Source organism: Centruroides vittatus, unplaced genomic scaffold, assembly GCF_030686945.1.
Source record: "Centruroides vittatus isolate TY-2023 unplaced genomic scaffold, ASM3068694v2 contig_702, whole genome shotgun sequence".
Taxonomy (NCBI): Eukaryota; Metazoa; Arthropoda; class Arachnida; order Scorpiones; family Buthidae; genus Centruroides; species Centruroides vittatus.
Window position 1 is genome coordinate 59,050 of NW_027122444.1, and position 23,539 is coordinate 82,588.

General features: G+C 30.5%; 1 protein-coding gene across 1 annotated transcript; it reads left to right on the top strand.

Annotated features, from left to right (window-relative positions):
• Window positions 1-11,109: 11,109 nt before the first annotated feature.
• Window positions 11,110-22,744, top strand: LOC136980528 (nose resistant to fluoxetine protein 6-like). Its single transcript, XM_067276654.1, has 15 exons — window positions 11,110-11,455; window positions 13,312-13,532; window positions 15,946-16,054; window positions 16,234-16,321; window positions 16,913-17,007; window positions 17,128-17,301; window positions 17,896-17,989; window positions 18,703-18,786; window positions 18,848-19,010; window positions 19,084-19,163; window positions 19,924-20,043; window positions 20,383-20,506; window positions 21,175-21,361; window positions 21,752-21,894; window positions 22,327-22,744. The coding sequence occupies exons 1-15, from the start codon at window positions 11,152-11,154 to the stop codon at window positions 22,504-22,506; spliced, it is 2,166 nt and encodes a 721-aa protein (XP_067132755.1). The 5' UTR covers window positions 11,110-11,151; the 3' UTR covers window positions 22,507-22,744.
• The last annotated feature ends 795 nt before the right edge of the window (window positions 22,745-23,539 follow it).

Below are 23,539 nucleotides of genomic sequence, written 5' to 3' on the forward strand. Positions count from 1 at the left end.
AAAAGTTCTAATATTGCTAAAATTCATCGATTTATATATTATAAGGCATTTGTGCTGATTGGGGGGTACGGCTATTTCAGAGGTTTTCTTCCAGAAAATTAATAATTTCTAGACTAATTTGACTCAATCATGTCCAAAACACGTATAATTTGTTGGAAATTAGCGATATAAAATATGCTATAAACAAAAAATTGTCGGAATACTTACCGAGTGTACCCCGTTCGAAGACGCCATTGCTTAAGCACGATGTCGTCGCGGAGCGGTACATTAGATGGCGGACGCGTACGAAGCGTGTCACGTGACATTTCTCGGTTCCCTTCGGTCACGTGACTATTCACTCGTCTCGGCCACGCCTCGCATCTCTGACGTGTTTCCCGATAACTTAATCTTCTGGCGGAGGAATTAGCTAAACTTTGGAGACATCACGTGATTTAACCGAGCCTTTGAAGCAGTCCCCGGACTACAGGTTGATAAACTTTGCATTAGTTACGTTTCCGGTAATACCGTAACGTTCTACAACAAATACCCAGACTCAATTTTTAAAAACTAAAGTAATAAATGATCGAATTACTTTAAAATTCAGATGAAATTCCTGTAGTTCCTAAATTATTAAATAATTATAAAGTTGTTATCTAAATTTACAAAAAAAATATATAACTTTAGTGAAAAAATAAAATCATAACAATATTATACATATAATTTATGTAAGATATGTGACTAATTCCATATAAAGACTTTTGTTTAAAAATAAAATGTTTTCATTAAAACAATAGATGAAACGTGTATTAGATCGGTACTCAGTGTCAACACTTTATCGTTAAATAATGTACAATTAATTTTAGTACTTTCATAATATTTTCGAAAGTTCCAAATGATATCACAGAGAAATTCACTTGTTAGAATGAAAAAACATGAGAAATGACGTTCAAAATGAATAAAATGAACCTATAAAGGTTACGACAGTTACGTTACAGAACGTATAATCAAAAATAATAATAAATACAAAAATTAATTATTCTATTATTTTATCATTAACTCATTTAATATGGCCAGTGACATAATAATGAGTCGGTTTCAAATTACAATATTTATTATAATTTTATATACATTATCTATTAAATTATTACTAATATGATATATATTATGATGATAAATATTAGTCAGATGCAACAAAAGATGTCTAATGTCTTCAGATAAGAAAAAAATAGAGTTATATATATTTAAGACACGAAAGAGATTAGGCTATTTAAAAGCAGAGTGAAATTATTAGTTAGGCCGCGACTCCACTAGCCGTAAAAGGGCCGTAAAACCCCTCGCTGTAAAAACTTTTAATCACGTGATCATGATATTTTACGACCTGCTCAGGCGTAAAATATCATGATCACGTGATTAAAAGTTTTTACAGCGAGGGGTTTTACGGCCCTTTTACGGCTAGTGGAGTCGCGGCCTTATTTATCGAATTATCGTACGTTGTTACATGTTGATTTTAATCCATATTTAAAATGGCGTGATGTTTGAGATTAATCTCAAAAGACACTGTGGCCATTTGGCCTTTTTCAGGTGCCACAAAAATACAAAACTAACCAAACATTAGAAAATTAACAAAAAAAAAAAAAAAAAGTGAACAAACTAATTTCCTGCATTAAAACAGAAAAGGCATAAGTGATCCGTTGTAGCCAAAAACCCTTCGGAAAATTTACTTCGCCCTTCTTCCCTCTTTTCTTTTTGGTGTATATCAATTGTTAGAATTGATTATGCAGGAAAAAGTTTTTGATCAGCAGAATCGTTGGTTTTTTTTCCTTTCTTGTTTTCGGTTAGAACGTTCTTACTTTGAAGATCTGACCGAGAGGGTTTTTCTTATGTTTGGGTTAAATTTATTCTTGTTAGTTATTTCTTGAAAATTTCTATGTAACAAGTTCCAGTATTTTATCATTTGAAAGACTGGGTCAGTTCATCCAATTGGAAGTTTTGTTGAGGGTTTTAAGAAGTTAGAATTTAGACCAGTGTTTCTCAAACTTTTTGGACCGCGACCCCCCTTCTGCACTTAAAAATTTCAAAGGACCCCCGAAGAATAAGTATGTGTCAAAAAACATCCCGGAGGGAGGGGGTTAGGCTCGTATTTAAATATTTATATTATTTTTATTATTTATATGTGCAATTTATTTAAGTAAAAATTATTTTATATATTTTTTATTTCTATTACAGTCAAACCTGTTTTACAGTTTACAAATTACAGTCTAAACATGAATCCATAGTAAATTTATAAAATATTTGAAAAAATTGATCTGGCATCAATTTTTCAGCGACCCCCAAATATTTTTCACGACCCCCACTTTGAGAATCACTGATTTAGACGATGCAGTAGTTTTCCTTCCTGCGATGATTTTCGAAAATGCTTAGAAGATAACTGTTATGCGTTTTAAGTTTTATAAATTTAAAGGAGAAAAGTATAGTTTGCTTTACGTATAAAGTTTTTATGTTGTCGAGTTTTTCTTGTTGATAACAATTGGAAGTTGATTTGTAGTAGTTGAATTTGATGATGGCTCTCATTAGGTGATTTTGTTGTGTTTGCAGACGGTTAACGATATAGTTCCCCATATAGTTATACCGCATAGAATTTTCGGTTCTGTACAGATGTGATATAGTCGTTTAATCGTATTTATGTTTAGGAAATCCTGTATTTTTCTGATTATGCCAGTAAACTTGGTGACAGTTTTTGTTACATTTTCGATATGTCTATCGTATTTGAGTTTATCATCTATCAAAACTCTGAGCTATCACTTCAAATAGGTCATTCAAGTAGATATTAATTAAAGAGGATGATGATAATCGGACGGTAATTTTCTATGTCCCTTTTAGACCCTTTATTTTTGTATATTGGTATGACCATATTATTTAAATCGGAATGATCTTTAAATATGTTAAGTATCGCACCCTGTAATATGAGATTTTGGACTCTGATATTGTTTTTGAATAATTAAAAAATGTAGTAGCTAAATTTAAATGTAATAGGGTACCGGGTATAGATCAAATTAGAATACAATGTTTTAAAAAGTTTATCTAATCAATCTCTATTAGACTTGTTAATAAAATTAAAAAAACTGCAAGTTTCTCAAATAACTGGATTGAAATTCTATTCGAATATAAAAGAGCTGTATCGAGAAAAACTGTATCGTTTCTTTTTACGTTTTAAGTTAAGAATCTTATAATCGAGATGGGTTGATAATTATAGTTATATTTTTGTAGATTGTAAAATTTGTCATATTAGGTATTTTCTCCTCGTAATGGATGATAATGTCTAATACAACACATAAATAAAATAAAAAATAATACGGAATTAATCAAACACTTTATTGTAATCACAGTTTACAAATTTACGGTAGAATTCTTAAATAAGATGATTCCATGAACTCATTTTCGGATTACCTGTATTACAACGTGAGCCAAATTTAAACTGTGCTTACGGGTACAATAATCATTAGTGCAATTGTCCCAACCACTAAAATGTTTTCTTCTCTATGAAAGAAACTGCCATTCTGATGTGGGACTTTCCTTTGTTCTTTTCTAAATGAAACAAATATAAAATACAGTACTTAAATCAAAGTTTGAGTCTTTATTCGTTTCTTTTTCGGTCTCCTTTTAAACTCTCATATGAGAAGTTCAGTACTTTCTTTCATACAGAATTGAAACATTTTACAATAGTTGCGATAATTGTCTTAATAACTATGCATTAGCATTTCTTAAATTTAGGTTAAGCTGTCCTAAAGATGAGCGAAAGTGGTCCCTATGGAACCATTTTATTTTACAATAAGCAATGGCTTATTTAAAGCTGAGTTTGTCAGATTCAGTCACTAGTTTGTGTGTTTTCTAAAACCATGGCTATTTCAAATCAAATATTTCCGGATCTTAGTGAATTTCGAATGCAAGACCTTTTTCTTGTCACAATAAATAATAGAGAAACCATTCAGTGGGCAATGGACAACGGTCTACTAAAAAAACATCGCATTTGCGAAAACGGACGTTGTACGACAGGAAATTTGATGCGACTGGAAGAAACGGACAAAACAGACGGGTTAATTTGGCGATGTTCAGCCGGTAGGTCTTGCAGAAAGAAGATTTCTATACGCAAGGACTCGTTTTTTGAGCAAAGCCATTTACCGATATCAAAGATTATACAATTGGCATACATGTGGGCGTTTGAGATTGATAAACAGGACTTCATCAAGCGAGAACTGCGGATTTCTTCTGCCCACACAATTGTGGACTGGAAGCAGTTCTGTCGTGACATATGTCACGAGTGGTTTATCCAAAATCCAATTGTTATTGGAGGGCCTGGCCATATTGTGGAAATCGACGAAAGCTGTTTTGTTCGTCGAAAGTATAATCGGGGTCGTCTCGTCAGAGAACAGTGGGTGTTCGGTGGATACGAATGTCAGTGGGTGTCTTAAGAAAAAAATAGAGTTATATATATTTATCTGAAGACATTAGACATCTTTTGTTGCATCTGACTAATATTTATCATCATAATATATATCATATTAGTAATAATTTAATAGATAATGTATATAAAATTATAATAAATATTGTAATTTGAAACCGACTCATTATTATGTCACTGGCCATATTAAATGAGTTAATGATAAAATAATAGAATAATTAATTTTTGTATTTATTATTATTTTTGATTATACGTTCTGTAACGTAACTGTCGTAACCTTTATAGGTTCATTTTATTCATTTTGAACGTCATTTCTCATGTTTTTTCATTCTAACAAGTGAATTTCTCTGTGATATCATTTGGAACTTTCGAAAATATTATGAAAGTACTAAAATTAATTGTACATTATTTAACGATAAAGTGTTGACACTGAGTACCGATCTAATACACGTTTCATCTATTGTTTTAATGAAAACATTTTATTTTTAAACAAAAGTCTTTATATGGAATTAGTCACATATCTTACATAAATTATATGTATAATATTGTTATGATTTTATTTTTTCACTAAAGTTATATATTTTTTTTGTAAATTTAGATAACAACTTTATAATTATTTAATAATTTAGGAACTACAGGAATTTCATCTGAATTTTAAAGTAATTCGATCATTTATTACTTTAGTTTTTAAAAATTGAGTCTGGGTATTTGTTGTAGAACGTTACGGTATTACCGGAAACGTAACTAATGCAAAGTTTATCAACCTGTAGTCCGGGGACTGCTTCAAAGGCTCGGTTAAATCACGTGATGTCTCCAAAGTTTAGCTAATTCCTCCGCCAGAAGATTAAGTTATCGGGAAACACGTCAGAGATGCGAGGCGTGGCCGAGACGAGTGAATAGTCACGTGACCGAAGGGAACCGAGAAATGTCACGTGACACGCTTCGTACGCGTCCGCCATCTAATGTACCGCTCCGCGACGACATCGTGCTTAAGCAATGGCGTCTTCGAACGGGGTACACTCGGTAAGTATTCCGACAATTTTTTGTTTATAGCATATTTTATATCGCTAATTTCCAACAAATTATACGTGTTTTGGACATGATTGAGTCAAATTAGTCTAGAAATTATTAATTTTCTGGAAGAAAACCTCTGAAATAGCCGTACCCCCCAATCAGCACAAGTGCCTATTATAAATATCTACCGATTAATTAAATAAACTAATTATATATTCTAACAAACCGAATGTATATGAAAGAACATACCTACATGTAGAATATACGTACATGTTAAAAACGTACTTAAAATGGCAGTACTGTCGACTCGATAGTTGGATAAGAAAGAACCGTTGGAAAAATTTATTAAAATTAAAATTAACATAATTTACGATAAATATAATAAACTAATACTTTAATATAACATAGAATTAATAGTATACTAAAATTTAGTTTAAATTTAAATTTAGTATACTAAAATATTTAGTATACTAAAATAGTATACTAAAATTTACTAAAATTAAAATTAACATAATTTACGATAAATGTAATAAACTAATACTTTAATATAACATAGAATTAATAGTATACTATCAAATACTACATTAACCAAACTTAAAATTTAATTAGATTAGATAAAATTGCAATTAATTTACAGATCATTAACGTAACGGTTGTTCTGACAATCTGTGTTTACAGGTCAGGGGATTGTTTCATATAATGTCTTATAATTCGCGAAGATATATAACTATACAAACATAATATATATGAAAATGTAGAAAACAAAATTCTTCATTTAAATAGCATATAGCCAAACAGAAAATATGAGTTTAAATGATTTTCTTGCGATTTGATTAAACACGATTTTACAAGTCGTTAATGTAAACAAAGCAAACGAATTTTTTTTGAAAAAAGTAAAAAATACAAGCGGATGTAAAGTATACCAAACAAAACTACTGATATTTGCGTACTAGCAATATTTTTTTCATACTTCTAATATAAAAATTTGATTTTATACGAATTTTTTAAATAATACAAGTACATTCACTCAAATGACCTTCAACCTGCCCCGAGTCTTTTAGTGCAGGTCTGTAAAACAGCTTCCCCGCTACACGACTGCAAGAGAGTTAAACAGGTGTATTCTGCAGGAACATCAGGTTTGACTCGTCTATTCATTATATACATTTAAAGATCCGTTATTATTACCCAGTCTATTAAGCTGTTTGTCTTTCGACTGACGAGTATTTTGTACTAAAGAATTAGGAGTAAAGTTCAAAGTAACGTCGGTAAAGTTCACAAAAACGTCCGATGTGTTCACTATTGACGACCGACCCGGTGCGCCAATAATACTCGATGAGGTTCTGTGTGTCCTGTTGGAAAACACCGTTGCAGGTCCGTCGGGAAGACACCTTGCGAATATTCCGTTGCTCGAAGGCTCCGCTCAGGTCCAACGATCTTAGAAACTTCTCTCGCCAACCGTCCGGATGGCGTATCGTGGGCGAACTTGTCCGAACAGCGTAACGAGACGAACTGTCCCGAATCACGTAACCAGATGCCCTCCTTTCACCACCTGCGTCCCTCTCCCCTCTTCGTACACACATGTCGGCCACGTGTCGGACGACCACCCGGTGTTTTCCCGTCCACATATGGTCAGTCCCTCCCTCCACCGTCTTCTTGGAACAATGATCGTTATCGGCGCAATAAGGGAAGGGCGGGAATCGTGTTTACACAATTCCACCCCGACATTAGGTCCATCATATCTAGAGTCCATTGTTTCACCAATTCTTGAATTAAAATCTTCTAATAGAGTATGAAGTCGTATGTTGCCAAATATCAATTAGTTTGGAGGTTTTGTTTAAATTTGTTAAATCACCAGGAGAAATGTAAAGGAGCATCAAGGTCATTAATTTATTAGTTATATTTGTAAGAATAGGTCTGTCGATTGAAATAAGAAGCAGGATGTAGTTGTCGGATTCTTTTGTTTGTATTATTTTACAAACATATCTTTTTATTAATATACAGAGACTACCTCTTGGACGACCTGGGCCTATTGGTTTATGTGCCATTACTGATTTAATTGTAAATTTATCAAAAAAATTCGAATTATAAATCAGTTCAGAAGTTATCCAAGATTCTGTCATAGCGAAGATATCGGGTTCATGCTTGGAGTAAAAAGAGTCGATTAGTGGAGTTTTATTTTTAAGCCCTTGGCTATTCTAGTTGACAATAGTAAATTTTATTGTATTGAATTTTATTTCGCTTTTTAGTATATCAGCTTGTTGTATTTGTTAATCTATAAGACGGAAAAGAGTTATCCACATGGACTAATTTCCCAGTGTTTAGACTGTAAGTTGATTTTTCACGTTCAAATATTGAAGTGTCATTACGTAGTTTGACCAAGGGATTGTGTGCAATTCGTAGTAACTTGGGAGTAAGCATTTACGTCTAATCCTTGAATTTTTTGTAAAGTCCGTTGATATTTGCATATTTTTCCATTCTTCTAGCAAATTCTGTTGTTTTTTTTGTAGAAAAGTAGAAAAAATGCGATCACGAATATAATTATTGCCAAGAATTAGACTTATAGTTGACTTTGGTGGTTTAGTTAATTGGACTATTACCAGGATGTCTTCTTCAGCTATATTTTGCAAGTTTAATGAGGTAGTGATGAAATTATGAATTTCTGGTCTAGAAATAATTTTAAAATTAAGATAATTTTATATAATTATATTATTGCGGTGATGATCATTAATGAAAGACTTTATTCTAAATTGAATACAATCTTTTTCTGCATGTAATTTGTTGACCTGTTGTTTTAGGTTATTTATTTGTTCTTCCATTTTTTTTCTGCTGTTCTTTAGTTTTACGAATGTTTTCATGTATCACGTCAAAATCTTTTTTTTCTAATTACCATTTGGCTAGAAAGTTTATCCTTAGAAGTGTTAATCAAGTTGGAGATTTTGTTCCATAGGATTGTCGTAGAGGTGTCTGGTGGATTGTCCGGATTATTAAGTAAAGTAGGAACGAAGTTAGTTGACTCACCTGAAAGACTATGAGTGCTAAATTGTAACAAATTCAGGTTAGGATTCACGTCCTCTGTAAAGTCTCTAAGAGAGATTTTTTTCGAAGTTAAATTAAAATCCGTTATCAGCCTGGAGTTTGACGAAATTAATTGATTTCCTTTGGCTTCCGGTTTAGAACGATTCATTAGACTGTTTTTGTTGCTATCAGTATGCTCTACAGCACTGTAAAAGTTTCAAACCCGTCATTCGATCATTGAATTGTGCCTAAATATAAACTTACTGAACAATTTGAGTTAGTCAGAAGAAATCAACACTTAAACTTTATGCAGATAACGAGGTGCTTAGAAAAAGTCACCAGCAGCCTTGACTGTTGGAACACGCTTCCTGGTTCGACAGTATATTATATTTATTGTTAAACACTATACTTTATATAATTTTTGTCTGAAGTTTTTACTTTTTGCATCCTGCTGTATAGTCTGCAATGTACCTCGCGGTAAATAACCAATTCTTTTCTGCTCAAATAAAAAATTTTGATCATCGAATGTGTTTTTATATAATAGAAATATTACTCTATAAACTTATATTTATAAATGTAGCGGCAGTTGTTATCTTCTATGCTGATCTGAAATTAAATTTGCAATTTCGGAATGACAATGCATAGAAAAACTTGTCAAACGAGTTCCTTTCATCAAGACAGTTTTCCTCCTCTCGACTGTATAAAAACTTGACTGTATATCTTGCTACATAGTGCAAGGATAAATAGAGTTTTTATTATAAATTAATTAAATTTTTATGACTGAAAAGTTTAAGGTGCAAATTTATTTTTATGTAGAGTAATTAAAGACTATAATTTTATTTCACAAATTAGTTTATATCAATCTTTCGCAAACTGTAAAACATAATCACTAGGCAACGTTCGAAAAAGTAATAAAAATTACAAAGTATGAAAAATGCTGATAAAATAAAGGAAAAAGACAATAAAATAACTAATAAAAATATTATGTAATATATTATCTATGAATTTACACCGAACCAATCTTAATTCCAGCGATTTATTTGCAAGTTATAAAGAAGAGTTCTGTTCCAGAGAACTAAAACGATAGCCTAAAACCTCTTATTAAAGTTAGAACGTTTTATTTTTGCAGTGTAAAAAATATAAAACATTATATGAAAATGTTAAATCCCTAGATTAATCAGAAAAAAAGACAATAAAAACACTTTTTCTGAGTAATTTTATTGTTATCGAAACAAGGTGAAATAACTCCTGCACGAAAGCTTCAAAAGTTTGTATCTGGCTGAAAAATATATGAAAACGCTAATTTAATGTAACAAGATATAAAAAGCAATAGTCTAAAAATATCGTGTACGAAAGTACGATTAATTTTAAAGAAGAATATCCAATGCCCTTTCCGATTCAATTCATACCAGTGGAATCGTCATTAATGCGTTTAAGAGAAGACAGATGTTATGTGTTTTTCACCTGTAGCCTGGAAGATTTCTAGTTTATTTTCGAGATTGTAGTACTTTTTTGGCTCTGTAGTATTCTTGATTTGTCTACCTCGGCTGCTTTAATAGCAGCATCAAGCTTATAGCCCAATAATTCGACAGTTCGTTTGTCTTTAATAATTAGGTATATGAAGAAAAACTTCATACTTTCGGACTTCGTACTCGTTTCTATTCTTGACCAATTTGCACAACCTGGCGTTACGCAGTTATTGAGCTACTGGGCATGGTTAAAAATTAATACAGCATAAGAACAATTATTCCAGATATTCCAGTAAAGAATTTTTTATGTCCTGCCACAAATAAGCGAAATATTGATTATTAACCATTTGTGACATGCCATAACGAGCAAAAATTAAAAAAAAAAAAACTAATAAGTAGGTTAAAAGTGATAAATACAAATGTATTCTGTCAGTTTATGAGTTGACTTTACTTCCTATTGAAATTGTTTTATGTCAAGGTTGTGGAAATTTCCACAACATTAACATAAAACAAGAAAAAAACTTTTAAGAAATTTTCGGAATTTCCCGGGTTAAAAAAGAGTAATCGAAATCCCGTTTGAAAAAGTTTAATATATATATATATATATATTGTATGATTAATCTTGTATTTGAACATCATATTATTTGTATACAGTATAAAATAGACCACCAAGAACGTTACAACACAGACTTAATGTAGTTTCGCTTTGCCTAGAAGCAATATATAAAATATGCATTTTATATATACGTTTACTCAAAATTAATGTACAGGCAATTTATCTGTAAATCAATTGTTAAAAAAGTTGATTCTGAAGGATATCAGGCAGCAACGCCCAGTTTCACTTGTAGAGGAAATTGAAAAGAAATTATTTCCATCAACAAAAATCTGCAGCAAACTTTTGTTTATTTACATTTTTATGAAGAAAATAAGCGTAATAAATTAATATCTTGGCAAAAAACAGTGATAAAATGCCGAATAGTAATAATAACATGCTTAGATTTTATAGACTAATGTCTTTAATAAGTATTATAAACATTTTGAAATCTATACACTTTTAATTACTTATCAATATAATAGTTTTTCAATGAAAAAATGTCTCTGAAAGCGATGAATCATTCTCCTTATCAATAGTCGACATCACTAAAATTTTTCCTATAGTTTCCTGGTGTTTTACGACAGTATATGTTTAATTAAACAATACTCGACGGCGACGAAATGACGATCAGCATAGTTTCTCCACTTTTCGTCTTACTGTTTTCGTTAGTGGTTCCAGGACATTTGTTACCCACAAACGAATCACGTGACCACGAAACACAACCAGCAGACGAAAATGAAGACGCTTTACGTTTTATTAAAGACATGGATGGAAAAATGAAAACATTAATAAGATCCGTAGTCAAGTCCAATTTACCTTACGTGTTGAAGATGTCCGAAGAGGTGACGTTATCTTCTTCGTGTATGAGTGGTTTAATGCGATTCGTGAAAGATTTCATGAAAATGAAGGATTGGACCTTCAGCTGTGAGTATGACTTAAAAAATTAGTAATTACACTTACGTTTTAATATTACTGTTTGCTTATGCTACATATTACAGAATGTAAATGATGCTTCTTAAGATAAAAGGAAACTCTTGGTCTACAGCAAAACTACATCTCTTGATGTTTATATTATAAATTTCTAAATTAGTCTATTTAATTTAGCGAGTATGTTAATAATATTTCTGTAAAATCATCGTTGAAGCTTTGCTCTATGTTACATTTAATTAAACTTAAACGTGATTATTCAACTCACTTTTGAATCTTTTATTATTATTTTTATATTAGTTATATAAGTTTGGCAACAGCCTTTGGAATGTCAGTGGAATCATGCTCGACATTCCGTAGGCCATTACCAAACTTTTAGGCTTACAGGAAAGCGGCGCCGAACGTCCGACGTACACGTTTTTGCGTTGAAAACTTCGACCTCAATTTCGCTATATTCTTCTAAAAAACGTAGTGTAAACAGTACGAATTTTCACGTATCCTCAGTAATTTGTCTACGGTAAGAATAGACTAAGGAATAACGTCACGCGTAATGTTGTTCGAGTTAAAGGAATCAGCTGATTCGCTACTGATGTCGACCCTATGAGACCGAGTAGGCATTTTTCTCATTAATGCAGGTTGAGAACTTTTGACAGTTAAGAATCGAGCCGCTGCAAACGATGTACCCTAGTTCGCAAGAAAGCGTGCAAATGCTTCGAATAAAGCGAAATAATAATAATAATACAGTATTTTGCACATTTTTATTTTTATAAGCCGTTTTTAGGAAGAAATAATAACCGAGTATTATCGGCATAATAATACTAACCATTCCATACTAATACTATTTAATGATCTCTGCTCGATATGAAATACGTATATAGTGTTTAAAATATTATAAAACTTCGAACTTTTTATTGAAAGAAAATATATTATTAAAATAAACAAAAATGCTTATTATTATAATTAGTAAACGCTGTTATTTGTATCACGTAAAATCCCCCTGAAAACATCGAAAAATGCAAAACAGTTCAAGAATTTTTTTTACTCTAGGTCTGTATGTTAATGTATAGTACAGCTGACCCTTTATAATCCGACAGCTATAAAACCAAAAGAGTGTCGGATTACCTTAAGGGTCCGGATTACCAAAAGTGATTACATATTTAGCATTGTTCTGTTAGCAGTAGCCTGCAATATTCCAACATTTTATGAGTAAAATGCTGCCTAAGTTAATATGAAAATGAAACACCCATTTCGGTTAACGAAAACATGTTTATAAAAAAAAAATATAGAAGCCAATAAATGCACATACAGTATGTACAGGCGTAAATAATGCAGTACGTACAGAACTGCTCACGGATAACAAAGAAATGTATGTCATCATGTAAGAATTGGGTGAAAGATTCGTGTCGCCACATCCTTCCGTGAAGCAAGCATACACGTAATCGGACAAGGACTACGGTGACCTTGACGACAGGGGCGTCGGACTACTGAGCATGTCAGCTTACAAAAGCGTCGAATTATCAAGAGTCGGCTGTATATGTAAAATAGCACGATTTTTTTTATCCTCTTTGAAGCTTAATAACTTGTGCTTTTTGCTGAAATATTCCGAAATTTTGTAAAGAGCTTTGCCTTTTAGGTAAGTTGGCGTTCGTAAATTTTGGATGCTAAAGGGAATTGGTGTGTCATATCTAGAACAATGTTGGAGTGAATGAACATTCTACCTGTCATTAGCATTCACAGTTTTGAAATAAAATATTATAACAGATGATTTTAGTATTAAATATTGGCAGGAAAGTTAAGCAACTCGTCTCTATACATATAATTTTTAATGTTTAAAGTTGTGTTCGTTGTTTCAGTATTGGATTCTATCGGTAAACCTCCGTCGGGATTTTTACGGGGAACATTGTGGATTCAAGGTGATTACGATCAATGCCTTGACATCGAAACCATGGAAAATAAAGTCATCAGAGGCAAATTCTGTTCAGTTCTTATCAAATTTCCAAAGTTACGACAGGAAACAATACGGATGGTTTCTTCATCCGACATCACAATCGTTCAATTATTGAAAAATCTATATGTGAGTATTTAACGATAATTTTATATGTTATTTTTTATCGATAAAAATAATCAAGTTAGCATGTGCAATACGTAACTCGGTACAATACAGTGAAGTTTCTCAGGTATATTGAATTTCAAATCAATGTTTAATGTAGTGACCATTTTTAAAAAACTATTGTAGTTAGGAAATAATGCAAACTTCCTGCCATATTTTAATATCTATTGTTAATTTTTATTATCTTCGATAAGAAATTACTCACACTAAACTTTCGACTTTTCTAAGAAGCGCTGTAATAAGTCGGAGGTTGACTGTAGCCTATACTTTAAGTTATAATTTGCGAGTCTAAACAATATACTGTAATTCACTTTTATAACCACTTAAAAGAGGGTTTTTGTACGAATAAACGGAAACATGACGTATTTATTCTTAGGCCTTAGTGTCTTTATTATAAAATTTAATTATTTAAATGTCTACTAGGACAGATCGTATTACTAGGACTTATTATACCGGTGTCCAAGTTTTGCAGAATGAGAAAACGTATTCAGAAAAACCAGGAAAAATCTTTATTGTTTCCAGTTTTACCTCTACACAATTTACAATAGTAATACGATCTGTCATAGTAGACATTTTAATAATAATAATAAAAATATAACGTCTTTCGAGTTAAAGAATTACTTAGAAGAGTATTTAATTTTCAGATAATTTATTTCAATGCATTTCAAAATGGAGTTTTTGTCCATCTCTCTTCAGTAAAAGGTACATTCTTTTATCGAGTTTACAGCAATACTTGGAACTCCTGAACACTAATTACAGTAACAAAGTACAGTACATTGTAATTAGTAACAAAAGATGTTTGTATAACAATAACTGTATCATCCACGACAAAATAAAATACAAGTTTTTGATATGACTAACAGAAAATAACAAGGAAATCTACTTTTTGCACAATACATACATACATACACGTTACATAAAAAGTTTTCCACTGTCACGAAATAATGATCTCTCAACTTACATTTCATAACAGCATTATTGTTTTGCAGCACCCAATCTTTTGCAATTGACCCATTTTTAAATCGCTTCAAGACATCTTTGTAGAAGACCTGATTAGCTGTCTGTCCTGGAGCAAAATATTCTTTGTTCAGAATTTCACGGCCGTCGAATGAAACAATAAGCATTGTCTTTACCCTGGATCTTTGTGCCAAGTAAACGCCTTGTTTCTAGGTAAACTTGCATCTCCGTAAACTTCGGTTGAAGCCATAGATGTCTCGGTTGCAGACATTTTTAGTTTCCTCACTTGATAGCGTAACTTTGTTCGAAATTTTTTTTTATTTCAAATGTAACAACGGGTCAAAGCACTACCCTACATAAACAGAGATTTTGAGACGGGTCTAGACAGGCTGTTAAGATATTTAGCAACGTAAAAGTACCAATAAATTATGTGTTAAGCTGCACTAAAATTAAATAAAAAATCAATAAACTTAGTCCTTGTATATAGAGAAATGACACTTCTCTCTGTTCAACGCTACAGCCATGTTATTTTACAACAACGACAACTTTGTATATTGTCATTCTAATTTTTCTTGTTTGTAGAAATTTATTAATAACATTAATTTCTTTTCAGCATTTGCTCTTTTTAATTTTATCATTCCTACCGCCATTCTTTTAAACAATGCTACAAGATATTGCTACAAGCTCTTTCACTTGTATCAGACATTGCCTATTCGGCTGAAATACACATTTTCTCTGCTCTTCGTCATGCACAAGACAACCGCTCTTGTATTGCTATTTATTCGTATGCGTACGTCATGTATCACAATAAGATAACAGCAAATTGAAAATAACTTAGTAAAACGAATTACACATGATACATGTAAGATTTTTCAATAAGATTTTTGGTGTTAATGGACCTTGATTGTCTTCTGTATACCTTAAATATTTCGGTTAATAAAATGCTGTAATTATTCAATTTAAATATTAAATATCAGTGTTATATATGATTCAAGTACAGCATGTCTATATTCTGTCAATAATCGCGTATTAAGTTAATGATTACCTTGTAGTATTATATACGTTTATAAGCAGCGTTAGTACAGTATAATTTTTAATAAAATAGTTTTTATGTGATTTACGACGATATCTAATTAAGACAGTAAAAACAGAATGTTATTCGGCGATTTATTGGTGTGTAAAATGGCAAATATTTGGTTTTTTATGTCAACTTCTAATACATAAGGTAACTAAAGGTAAAATCGTGAACCTTTATATGTATTCATATGTACATATAAATGATACAAACATGCTCTGCTGTAAATAACACTCATTACTTTATTACTGTTAGCACACAGACTTATGAAAAATATCAGAAAACAAAACGAAAACAATGTTGTTGAAAAACATAAAAATTAATGGCAATTCTTGTAATTTCCAGAAACCTTTTTCTATATCTCAATTCCTAAGCGTGTCAAAGGATTTGCGTTTAGATGTTTGTATTCCAGATTCCTGTAGTGAAAACGACTTGGAAAATATTGGAAATTGGAGTAAGTTTTCTGCAGTAAAACGTTATAAACATTTAAATATTTTATTGTTTACCGTAATTTCATAATTCAAAGATTTTTTTATTATAACGTTATAAAAATATAAATTATTACCTGATAATTAATATAGAATATATTTGACAATTAGTTTTAATAGTTTAACTTTATGCTGTTCTTTTAAGTAATAAGAAAACCTCTAAAGATTGAAGTCGAATTCTGTAAAACGAAAGAAGAGAAGAAAGAATATTCAATATCTCAACTGATTTGTTTGTAAGTTACTTTTTCTATTCGCGTTTTAATTATTCGGCAACAAAGTTGCATCGCTACAAATTCTCACTGAAATTTATCCAGTCGGCTGTCTATCCGTTCGACTTTTCTTAATCTCGAAAACAGATTAACAGTGGATCCGAAACAGTAGCAACAGTAGAGTTCGATAAACTATACATAAACCTACGATGCAAATTGAAAGTCGTTATATTTTAATCTAGAAATATTCACCCGAAAAATGTAAGACAGACGATCAGCACGACTATATTGTTAAAAGTATAATGTGCAGGCACAAGCAACTACGTATTGGAGAAGAAAAACATATATTTTTAATTAAATAGTGTAAATGGTTTATTAACAAAATTAAAATGATAAACAACTGTAAGAATTTTGCACACTTTACAAGTACTATACATAAATATTTCCTAACATAATTACTGTAATTATGTTTCTGTATATGACTACAATCTATTAATTCATTAAAAGTTATAGGTCCTTTTAGATTTTCTATGCTTTTAATTGTTATTGAAAAATAATATCTCATTCTTTAAATAAGTGCACCAAAATAATACATAAAATTTTTTTCTGTTTCAGAGCCGTGTTCGGCACTTTAATCATTTCTGTAATCTTAGCAACAACCGTTCACGCTCTGTCGAAATCACAAATAGTTAACAAAGAACAGATAAATGGTAAGTCAGTCAGTTACAGAAGTATTGTAAAGTAACACGTGTTTATTTTTGTAACTTACACAGCAGATAGTTTATATATGTTTTATTATTATTTAATAATTTAACACTTGATATTCATAGGAAAAATATTTGACGTTGTCGTTTCGTTATCCGCACTCAGCACTACAAGTAAACTGTTTTCCAGCAACATTTACGAGAATACAAAAGCGCTAAGTGGAATCAAAGTTTTACTAATAAATTGCGTTATATTTGGTCACGTTATGACAGATTTCAGAATAATACCGACCGTTTCGGGTAATTATGTCTGGTGATAACAATACGTTTGTATATATATATAACTTTCGTAATATACTCTACTAGACAAGCTAACGTCACAATTATATTTTATGACATTGTCTATAAAGAGACTTAAAAGCTAATAGGTTCGAAAAGTGGCTGAGGCATTTATTTTCTTTCACAAGTGTCCGAGTAAATTAAACAATTGAACCAGTGTAGAGTGGTGTTTATCCTCTCGGCTACGTAGGCCTTTGGGATAGTTTTCACGTTTATAACATCTAAATACAAGTCAGTTTCCCGTAAAAAGTTGTCTTGGAAGACATTACTTTAGGCAGATATTACTACAGTAATATCTGCCTAAAGTAATGTTCAGCTACGTTTTTAATATTTCTATTATACTTATTTTTGATTATTTTTAAATTCAAAAATAAAAATTTCACACATTTTTACTTTTAAATTTTCAACTTTAACTTTGTGACTCTTCGTATGTAATTTCATTTCAGTAACGTTATTATTCGGACTGAACATTCTTGTGTCTAACGTAGTGTTAAAATATAAACTTAACGTTAATATATAAATAATTTTCAAATATTATTTTAAATTTACTTGCAGAAAAATATATAAACTTATCAAGAATAATGAATTACATACCAATAGAAATTGCTTCTTATTCATTTGTATTTATTGAAAGTTTTTTCTTAATCAGGTAAAATACACGCAAAACTGTTTAATTGTAATAACAAAAATTAAGATAAGCCAATTTAGTTAACGCCATTTTATCTGTCTTTGTACGTCTTAAATCAAACGGAAGGGGACAGTAATTAAAGCATCCACATTAAACGCTCTATAAACGCGTCATGTGATGAAAAGGTCAGATCTAAAATATAACACTATTGCAACAGAGTGTTTGTGGAAAAACTTCGAACAATAGTGAGAGTCATTCGTGCAAAGATAATACTCAATACATGTTCTATTTTAAAGTCTAAATCATCACATACGATCAATTATAATCATTATTTTCAGAATTTGAGCAATACATCTATAAATTTCCTCGTACTACGGATAGCTGCTATTTTAATCTCAAAGACGGAGTTAGATGGATGAAAGCCGAGAACAGACATGGAAAGATTAGAGATAAGAATATTTCGTTAAACCAAGGAACCCCAATTTTATATGTACTGAAATGTCACCTTACGAAATTCGGTTGAATTTCAACTTTTAAATAATTTTATAGACAGCGTTTAATAACGATACTTTAATTGTGACCATTCTTAGTTGCCGCTCTATAACTTTATCTGCTTGTAATTACAATGATCTTTATAATGGTAGTTGCGATTAGAGTAAATTTAAATTACGATGTTATAAATTGTTGTATAATAAAACTGCTGATAAAATTATCCACATTTCTTTTCTATTTAGTGGATTACTGACGTTTTACACACGGAAACAAAAAGCACATTCAAAGATGCAATATGTGCAATTCGTGATGAACAGAGCTATCAGGTATAATAACTTACATTAAACTTTTGCATAAAAGAAGCTTTTACCTACGAACTTTTTTCAGGTTAACTCTACCAGTTCTTTGTGTTATGGCCACGGCGATTATTTTACCTCTTTTGGGCGATGGCCCACATTGGGAAGAGGTTAAACGTCACGCTGAATTTGCAGAACGACATTGGTGGGAATTTACAATTCATATTCACCCTTATATCGATTATCCATATAACGTAATTGTTTTAATTTTTATTTGAATAAATATTATTATTCTACTTTTAATCTACGTATTTTTTGAAATTGCAGTTTTTGTCTCATTTATGGTTTATGAGTGTTTTGATGCAATTAACGATTATTGCAGCACCATTGTCATTTCTGTGTGATAGGTAAAGAGATAAATTACTTATATGATTATTTAGTGTTACTATTAAATTAAAATTATTAATCAAACAGTGATTACAAGAATTATTTGCAAAATAATTAAAATTAAAGATGGCTTCGTTTATTTCAATTGAACACAGGTCTTATAATTACGTTACAACTTTAAGGATATTTTTCAAAAAAATCATGTTAAATCTCGGATTATAAAAATTCGTAACAGAATAAAAATGTACACCAGTAATTTAATGCACAATTAAACCTGTCCAAAATAAAACTTCTATAAAACAAAAAGATTCTTCTCGGCTGTAATTACACTAGAGCATAATGAACAAGTACACAAGAAGTAAGAGCATAATAAATTCATATTCCTCTGTCTCCTTATTCATACAATTTATTATGTAAATGTCTACTAGGACATATCGTATTAGTAGGACTTATTATACTAATGTTTGGGTTCCGCAAATTTAAGAAACCTATCCAGAAAAAACAATATTTTTTACTCGTTTCAGCTGTACACACTTTACACGCTAATGAGAGACCAATCTGTTAGTCCTTTATCAGCGAGTTTACAGGTAATAATGGCTAAAAACATTTTTTTGATATAAAATATTAATTATTTTGTATGTTTCGGCTTAATTTATCACTAAGAATTATTTAATAATATCGAAGTGTTTTGTTTTTCCGATACTGTAGATAAATTGGAAGCATTTTATTAATTTATTATTACGATTTTACTGATAATATTTGTATATATTTTTACATCAGATGGCCAAAACAAGGACTATTTGTAATAATTATGTTAGTCATTGTTGGCATTACCTCACACGTGACTTACATGGTGACGACAGACAACTTCATTTTTATTGGATACTCTTATGACAAGGAGTATGTTTTTAGTAATATTTAATAATTATAATAAACTATTTTATATTTTCGTTTACTTACATAGCTAAACCTAACTGTAGCAATATGCGGGAACGTAATAAATCTATTTAAAGCACATTGATATTCTTATGTACGTTTGTTAATTTATATAAAATAATTATTACGTATTATACTTAATGGATTTCTGTATCAATCAGGTTCGTATATAAATTATAAAAACAACTTTGTGAGGCCACAAATTATTTTTTTTAGTTTGTTAAAAAGTTTAAATAAAAATAAGAATTCATACATTATAATGTGATTAGCAAGAAATAATAATGTTATAAATTTTCTTTACAGAAAATACTTGTCTTATATAGCTAATAACTATCGAAGACCGTACTACTCGCACCTCTGTTCCTATTGCACGGGTTTATTAATTGGAAATATTCTGTCAAACAAACTGCAGCTGAAGATTAAAAAAGTAAGTCAATTTCTTACATTTTTGTTACGCATTACACGTATCGTAACGTAAATCATATTATAGACAAACAGTCACAAGTTATAATGTTAAAATTCAGAATATTTGTTATTATTTAATCACTGGAAAGCTTCCGGATAAACAACGCTCTAGTGTACTAAACTATAATTTTACTTCTTTAATAATGTCATCATTAATTATCTTGTAATCAAATTATAACTAAATATATATTTTAAATACAACAATAAATTTAAATTTTTGTATTAAAATATATAACCCTAAAACCTTCTTAAAGACAGTGACATTCCTGAAAACGATCAATATTAGTAGTTTACGTTCGGGTTCGTAAGAGGCTATTTAGAATTATTAAGACCTACTATTTTCGACTTCTGGAATTTGGTATTAACAGTGGCCCGCTTGATGGCAATTATATAGTCTTGGGATTCGGAATAAATGCTTTCTTAGACCTACCAACAGTCGGATATTGACGTCTACTATTTTTTTCTTTGATAGATTTTCGAGAAATATATTAAACGACTGTAAGTGATCATCGCTGCGTTCAATATTGAAAAAACTAATTCATTTGTTAAACTATTCTTTATTCTGTATTTTTAATATATCATATTATTAATGTATATTACATTTAATTTTTAAAAAATTGTATTTTCCAGATTTACCGTGTAATCTTTTGGATCATTTTCTCGTCTTTATTGATGTATTCTACTTTTGGATTGCACAAACAGATAACTGAAGTGTCTCCAAACAAATCCTTTGTTTTTATTCACGTAGCTTTGTCGCCGTTTATGTGGATAATTGGACTTTCGTGGACATGTGTAGCTTGTATAACTGGATATGGAGGTACGTCGATTGCACAGCTTTATATTTTTTTAAACATAACTCTTTTGCTCGAGTTTTTCTTTTATTCTCTGTTGTATACATTTAAAAGAGTATTTTTTTAAACATAAAAATACACAAAACTGTATTTATCTTTTTTAAATTCAATCACGAAAATTGTCGTTTGAAGAAGTAATTTATTGTACTGCTGCTTAAAAGAACCAATTGGCTATAATATTTCGATATGCATGAATCATTTCATTTTATTCTGAACGAAATTCATCTACGTCGTGTTTCTTGATTTATTTACGTAAATACAGTTCATTGTGAAAACTATTTCTAAACTCATTGTTATTTCTGCATTATGTAAACATGTCAACTGTTACTTCTGTCAGACATATTTTTTATTTTCAGGTGTTGTTAACAGATTTTTGTCTATGAAAATCTTCACTATTTTTGATCGTTTGAATGCGTGGGTTTACTTGCTTCATTCTTTAATTATACTTTATATTTACGCTCAGCTTAGAAAGGCTACAACTTTTACTGAACTAAATTTGGTATGCCAGGTTTATTTGTATATTTTTTAATTATAGCAGTAAAAGTTTCAGACTTAACATTATTTTTAGTGTTATAGAAATTATTCTAATATATAAAAAATAGCGCGCGTGATTTCGATTTGACTGAGCGCGCGCGTGACGAAGGGTTAATAATGTTTTTCTAGAACAACTTTTTAAAGCTGTTAACACAATTAGCAAATATATAATAATAAATAAGCTGTCATAAATATCTAACTTAATCTTTGTAAGAGAATAATTAAAGTCAGTATTACGACAGTGTATTATATGTTATTCAGATTTGTAAGTCGTATACTTCAACATATATCAAGTTTATTAACTATTTTTTCGCAACAAAAAAGCAATAACAGCATTTAAAGAAGCAAACGACAATTTAGAGATTGTATTGTTAACATTATTTTTTTTTTTTTTCAGTGGATGCTGTTCGCACTTGTGTTGTTGCTTTCGCTGATTGTATCGTTTTTCTATTATATCTTTATCCAAGCGCCTCTCGAATATCTGGCTGTGAAATTGTTACGTTCAAGTTCAAGGAAGAAAGCTCCAGTCGAAAATTGCCAATTAACAACCATAAGTACGCGACTTCGATCCGATTGATATGCACAAATTATAAAAAGCAGGTTATTGATTATATTGAAATGTTTGTACCCGATGTTTTAAGTACTTATATTGACACACATTAAAATGTACTCATTTGTTCTAGCTTCATACTAATAACGAATATTTAGAAATTTTCATTTTTCCTACAGAGAAAGACAAATATATATATATATATATTGTATACGAACTATTAAAGTATTTAAAAGTAAATAAATTACTTTAATGCTTATAATTATTCACTTTTTAAATATATGTTTAAAATAATATGAATTACGTGTATGTGTATTGTTTATACTATTTTAAAATTTTCAGAATTCGTATGAATAGTATTAAAATTTTCATTAACCAGAGGCTGTTTTTATATGAATTTTTAACAAAAAGAGAAGTTTTAGAAACTTTCTTCTTTTTTCACAGAGTAACGACGGGAAAATACATGCATCTACCGGCGAAAATAACAAAAATATGTTATGACGATCGACTGTGATACGTGAGAAAGTTGATGATTAACGTAGTTTAAAGAGGAAATCTATAAACAACTAGCTGTTAGCCGCAACTTACCCGCTCGGATTTTGCAATTTAATAGAAATAAACCTTCCTCGGTACTTCGTGAAGGTTCTCAATTATTAATTGTTACTAATTTGGTAAAATTACTGATTTTTGTCTGTTTCAAACTATGGACTGCTAATGCACCTAAATTGAAGTTTCAAATATTATGGGATTCCGAGATACGGTAAATGAGTGTAATTTTTTTTTTGAAACATAAATGACGTAATCTGAAACTCCCTAAATTTAAATAAATAATAAAATGTAAAAATACGGAGCATTCACAAACATAAAACCTTTGTCGTTGCACATAATCAGCAGTCCACCAAAAATTACCAAAATTACGGAGATGACCTTCCCTTTTAGAGACTGCCTTCGCGACAAACATGTTAAAATGGTAAGACGTCCTCTGGTGTTTTCGCCACTATCACAATATTTTTTTTAAAAATTTAACAAACTAAATCGTGGACGACGTTACTTCAGACAC